The sequence below is a fragment of the Sclerotinia sclerotiorum genome, genomic scaffold, assembly GCF_000146945.2.
Source record: "Sclerotinia sclerotiorum 1980 UF-70 scaffold_13 genomic scaffold, whole genome shotgun sequence".
NCBI lineage: Eukaryota > Fungi > Ascomycota > Leotiomycetes > Helotiales > Sclerotiniaceae > Sclerotinia > Sclerotinia sclerotiorum.
In genome coordinates this window covers 1,113,479-1,119,478 of record NW_001820823.1, presented here as the reverse complement: position 1 = coordinate 1,119,478, position 6,000 = coordinate 1,113,479, and the positions used below count along the sequence as shown (strand labels likewise).

At 41.6% G+C, this 6,000-nt stretch overlaps 1 protein-coding gene across 1 annotated transcript; it reads right to left on the bottom strand.

Annotated features, from left to right (window-relative positions):
- Positions 1-1,933: 1,933 nt before the first annotated feature.
- On the bottom strand, positions 1,934-5,728 carry SS1G_09575 (hypothetical protein; the record flags this gene model as incomplete). The annotated part of the gene is made up of 3 exons (XM_001589803.1): positions 1,934-2,303; positions 2,360-5,474; positions 5,602-5,728. The coding sequence occupies 3 exons, from the start codon at positions 5,726-5,728 to the stop codon at positions 1,934-1,936; spliced, it is 3,612 nt and encodes a 1,203-aa protein (XP_001589853.1).
- Between the last annotated feature and the right edge of the window lie 272 nt (positions 5,729-6,000).

The following is a 6,000-nucleotide window of genomic DNA, read 5'->3' as shown; positions in this document are numbered from 1 at the left end:
TGTTGGGTTTCTTAGGACCAGAAAGAGTATCGGATTGAATTGATTGATTCTCTAGCTAAGCAGTTAAGCTGCGAGCATATATTCAAAAAAATGAAGGAATAGGTTGGGTATTCGGCCTTCGGAATTAAAGTGCTTTGAAATCAAAATATTGAAAGCAAACAAACAGTATACCAAAAAGGAAAGAATGAATTAAAAGTTGAGTTTTGTTTGCTCCTTATATGCATATGTACTATATATGCATATGCTGCCAAGATCCCAGGAGGTCAACATCAAATCCAGAAGATCTAGATTTTTCTTTACTTAATAGCTCTCCCACAAATGATATTGAGCTACGACAAGCAAATCAGATATTCAATTCAGCTTTATCTGCTAATAATCTGCCTACTTCTCCAGTACAGAGATATGCAAAGCGAATTACTCATCAGATTGAAAGTTTAAATGCTGAAAATGTTATTCTTCGAAAGGAACTTCAAGAATATAAAGAGTTACTTGAGATACGAAAGAAACGAAAAAATGGAAAGAGAATAAAATTAAAAGGTGAATTTGTATTTAGTACTGAGAAAGTATTGAAAATTATCGAGGAGGCTGAACAGACACCTTTACTAAAACGACGACGTGGTAGACCATCTAAGCGTCAAATTGATCAGGTAGAAGAGGAGATGGAAGAAGAAGAGGATAGTGATAGTTCAGTTGGATCAGTGATAGTTGTAGATCACCCTGTAGCATATAGGATAAGGTCAAATAGGAAAATATGATTTTTGTGACCCATATCATGACATGACCCACTTCTAGTCAAGTTACGTTAAAAACTATTATATATATTTTTCTTTCTTTCTTATTAAAGGAAGATAAATAAAAGTATCTTTATTGTTACTTTTCATAATCTATATTAATTTGATTATATATATCTTGACTCTCCTTATAAATAATTAATCTACTTTTGTAATTTTTATTTTTGTTACTTCCTTTATTCTAAAATTAATATTTAAATAACAATATAACTCTATGTATTTATCTTTTTATTCTTTTAATTCCTTGATAAAATATCATCTTAAATCTTATATCTTAAATCTTATATTATCTTATTATAATAAGACAGTAAGTATATTAGGATATTATATTAAGAAAGAAGCGAGAGTGGAGATAAGGAAGATCTATCTCTAGAGTGTGAAGTAGTGCGCGAAGATTTCTTGTACTTAACCCAAAGTTAGTGATTGCAACCATGTCTGATGAGTATTATATGGAGCAGTCAAATTCTAGAACTCTGTCTTATCATATAATGTCACAATGCATCCAGGATTTATATGATGAATTTTTATTTAACTATGAACAAGGATGCAAGTACTCTCCCCACCAACTGAAACATCAATATTACTATTAACTGATAGTATTTCTGGAAGAAAAGGAAAGAAAAATCAAATAATGTAATTGTATCAGAAAAGAAACCATAGAGCCTCGCACGATCATAATATCCGCGCATTCGTTTCGTTCTTATCCACCGTATGAATCATAAACCATCCACCAAATTTGTATCAACTATGAGAAAGAAAGCTATATCTCATTTTGCGACAAAAGAAAAGCTCTGTGCCCAAATAATCCTACAAAAAGAAACTTGCGTATGTCTGTGGCTAAATAATTAAAACAAAAGGCGGTAATGTGAACGGCAAAAGGGCAAAGATACAAAAGGTCAGAAATAGTATAAGTGGAGTTTGAATCCTCTTATACAAGTTCAGCTATTTAGTATCGAATGCGAGCGTGCCATCAATACAAGAAGAGCGTGTTGATATAATGAAGTCCTCGGTTGACGAGAAAGCCCTGGTTGACCATGCCATGCGGATGAAGAAACGGTGGCTATTTCAGAAGTTATGGATACGAGATCTTAGACTTCGGTACTGACTCAAGACTCTGAATTTCAAGATATGACAAAATCACATCATTTTAATTCGGATTGACGTCGCTTAATGGATGCGTGGCGAGCAATTTCTTTCAAGCAATTAAGGTAGTCCTCATTTCCCAAATGCTCTGGAGAACGTTGAGAAGATTGATTAAGACGAATACGTAAGCGATTTTCTGGTGTGCTTGGACTAGCTATGCCTAGTGGTGAGCTGACCGTTGAAGATTTACTGATCGCTGCCATATTGACCATGGCAGGAGCTAGAGATGCAGCTGCAGAGCCTCGATTCTGAAGTGGGACAATACCTTGAGCATTAGCCGAAGAGACGTGAACAGGTGCAGCAACAGGTGAATGAGCTACGGGTTGAAGGTTTAGCAAATTCTTCAAGATTTGGTTCTTCTGTACGACACTATAGAAAGTCGAGTCAGTATAAATTGTACCTTCGAGGAAACATGTTTCACATACCTGCTTGTGGTTCGGATACGTTCCATGAAGCTAGATTTACTCTTTGGAGAGCCATCTTGAGTTGATGGAGTGGCAATCAAATTCTCCTTCTCATTGCCTGACTGAGTACTTGTTGAAACTCGATGCTCGGCACGTCGAGTCCAAGACCCAATGCTTTTCTTGTCATAGACATCGTCTCCATTCATAAATGTCGGCGAGACGGTACGTTGTTTGTTTTTTATTGGAGAATCTGACGCAAATATATCACCCAAATGCGCAGAAGTATGAAGTAGAGCATTGGCAGGGTTTCCAGTCTCGTAATTCGGTGGTACTTGTGGTGAATTTGAAGCAAAAACATCACCGACGTCCTTATGTGTTAATAAGATATTGTCAGTAGGATCCGAGACTTGCTTGGACGCCGATGCATGTGAATCATTCAACCCAGAGGCATTGCTCGAACTCTTGGGCCCATGTGGACGCATACCAAGAGGACTTGAAGATTGTTCTGCCACATCAGAATAATCTGACTTGTCTGGTCCATTGGAAGCAAAGATGTCACCAATGTCTTTGCGTGTCAATGAGGGAGTACTAGCAAATTTTGTGACCTTTTTTTGGTCCCGATCCATCTGCATCGTTTGAAGTAAAAATAACAGCCAAATCTTCAGATGTATGCTGACGGTCGATGGAACTCTTTGCAGCTTGCACAAGCTCATTTTGAGAATTCGATGCAGCTCGATCCTGTGACTCCGAAGATTGCACCAAGATCGCTGCGAGTCAGGGAGCGAGCTACTAGCAGAATTCGCGGTTTTCTCAGATGAAGAACTGCGAGAGGATGCAGATTTGTCTTTTTGAGGTTCTTGGAGTGCTGCAGATTGTTTGCCTAAGCCCAAGCATTTTTCAGGAGTTTTTGCGAACACATTGGCGAGGATTTCGAGACCTTGAGCGTCGGCAGAAATCTCATGAAATTTCTCGACACCATTGCCAGATAGGTTTCTACGATCAACTGTAGCAGAATCGTTGACAGGAGACTGCGTAGTCAAATTAAAATGTTGTTTTGGCTCGTCTACTCTTGCTCGATAACCCAGAGTATTGTGGCTAGCCGAGTTCCCCGTTGGACTCGGAAATGACGATGCATATTTTATCACCGCTGAATCGGTCGATGCATCAAGGAACATTGATTGGCATTTGTTTAGGTAATCATCCGTGGTGAATGCGGTTTGATTGTTATAGTTGCCATTAACAGGCGAAGTATGCGTTAACGTCGGTCTACCTGCTTCAAATCTTGGGTTTTGACGATTGGGACCATGATTTGAAAGGCTGTTTGCTGTATTGCCGAAGTATTCTTTTTGTGCGAGGAACCTCTCGGGATCAAAGCTTTGAGTATGCACTCTGGCGTATGGCTGGAAGTTTGCACCGTTTGTATTAGCACCACCGGCATAAGAACTTGATGCCATCTGCGCGGCAGAGGTAGGATGAGTGTCAGCTCTTTGAAATCCTGGCATAGAAGCTGCATGTGTCTGTAATTGAGTAACAGGCATTGTTTGAGATCTTGGCATACTGATCATACTTGAACCAGCAGCAGAATCTTCCCAACGAGTCTGACAATTGCCCATGAGTCGAGCCAATCTTTGAGCTGTATTTTCCGGTGTCGCTGGAGGTGACGTTCGACCCTCAGGACGGGGATCAGTTACCCTAGCAAACTCCTCCCACTCAGCAGCGCTGAGATCTAAGCGGCAGCCACGAGGTTGGAATGGCGGTGCCATTGCTGCTGTAGCAGGCAATCTAGAGCCAGGTCCAGGCTTAGCGGTGGTAGTCCGCTGCACAGTTGGGGAATTGACACTTCGCGTGGTGTGGGCTGATGAGTTTGCATAAGCGACCGAGGGTTCCTGGCTGGGCAAGATGGTACTCGCGTTAGAGCTAACAATAACTGGACTGCGAACCTCACTGCTGGTAGACTGAGCATCTAGAGACCTCCCAGAATCTATAGGTGTTTGAGATGTAGGCCTTTCAAACTTGACACTGTGTAGCTGATCGCGCTCAGACTGAAGTAGACTTGTTAATCTTGCGATTTCTCCCGTGAGGACTTGGCGTTGAGTCGTCCAGTAAGGAACTGATTGCAATGATTGGCGAGAGATATGATCTTCAAGCATCACGAGATGGTCTCGATGTTGTTGAAGGATCTGTTCCGTGGAAGCGGATTGGAATGGTGGCATTGAAGCCATAGAACCTTGTTGGGCTTGACCTTGATGTGGCATCATTGGGAAAAATTGACCATTTGGGTGTTGCATCATGGGGACAGGAAAGTTGCCAGGCGGCATTGGAAATGGGACGGGCCCGTGGATTGGATGTGGAATGTGGTGCCCTGGAGGTCCGCCTGGAATAGGAGGGCCGAATGCTGGATTGCCCATCAAACCGGAAGGAAATCCGTTGGGATGTTGAGGAAAGCCCGAGGCAGGAAAACACAGTTGGTTATTAACCATTACATATGGACGATTAGGATCAAACTGACCAGGATGAGAGACTCTAACTGGTTGCAAAGAATTGGATGAGCTGTCATTGCCATTGGCTCCTTGATGAGGAAGCTGATTGTGACCTGGGTAACCAAAAGCTGGTCCAGGCATATTTGCTACGCCTTGCTGAAAATAACCGTAAGGTGGCAGAAAACAACCAGAAAACGCAGGATGAAAGCCAGGAGGACCTTGTGCGCCAACAGAAATAAGAGATGCTTGAGAATCACCTGCAATGCTACCAGCATGCTGGCTGGGTTCAAGTTCTTCTCTATCCTTTATTTGCTTCGAAGACTGCGTGAAATTTTTATCACTGGTAGGCTCAAATGATGGAGGCGCCATTGCTCGGGTGTTTGGGACTATGCGACCACCAGCAGTGACTCGTACGTGGGTTGGAGAAACAACGGCTCTGTAAAATCTTCGAAAATTTTCAGCTTGATGTAATGCCACGTTGGTGGGTGCAGAGTGTGGTTGAATTTGATTGTCAAAGGTGCGGCGTGACTCAAAATTTGGATTTTGACGAAGACACCAGCTTCCTTGACTGCGTATGGATTGAGACGAGGATGAAGAAGATTCTCCACGACGTGTTGTACCTTCAGGGCGTGTGTACTTTTGTTGTTTCAAGAGAACTGCAGTCAAGCAAGAGTAAGTTTGGGGATTTCGAAATGCTTGCTCAGGAAGAGTGAATATGGCAGCTGCAGAGTTTGTTTAGTAATTGCGAAATGGTGAATTAAAGAAGATGGTGAAGATACTTACCAATATCAGGGTGCTTGTTAATATTGTTGACTATACAAGCAACGGCAGGAAGAGAGTTTTTCAAAGCAAGCAATTGATCGATCGAATAGTGAGAAGCCTTTCTGTTGTTATCTTCATGAAGAGCCATGGCGCGAAATTGATAAACTGCCTTGTCAAATACCACCGTAGGTATCGATCTTCAGCTTCCTTTTTGGCGACAAGGGTGAGATGAAATCAAGGTCTGATGTTGTAGGTGTGTGCGTGAAAATATTTGCGATCTATTGAAGTTGTGTAGTGGAAGAATTACTGCTTGGAATTGAAGGGTAGAATTGATCTTTTCTTCCACGAAGGATTCGCAAGTTGTGTTGTTTGTGTTTTGCGGGTTGTCCTTCAAATATTCTTTCAAAATTGTAACTAAAG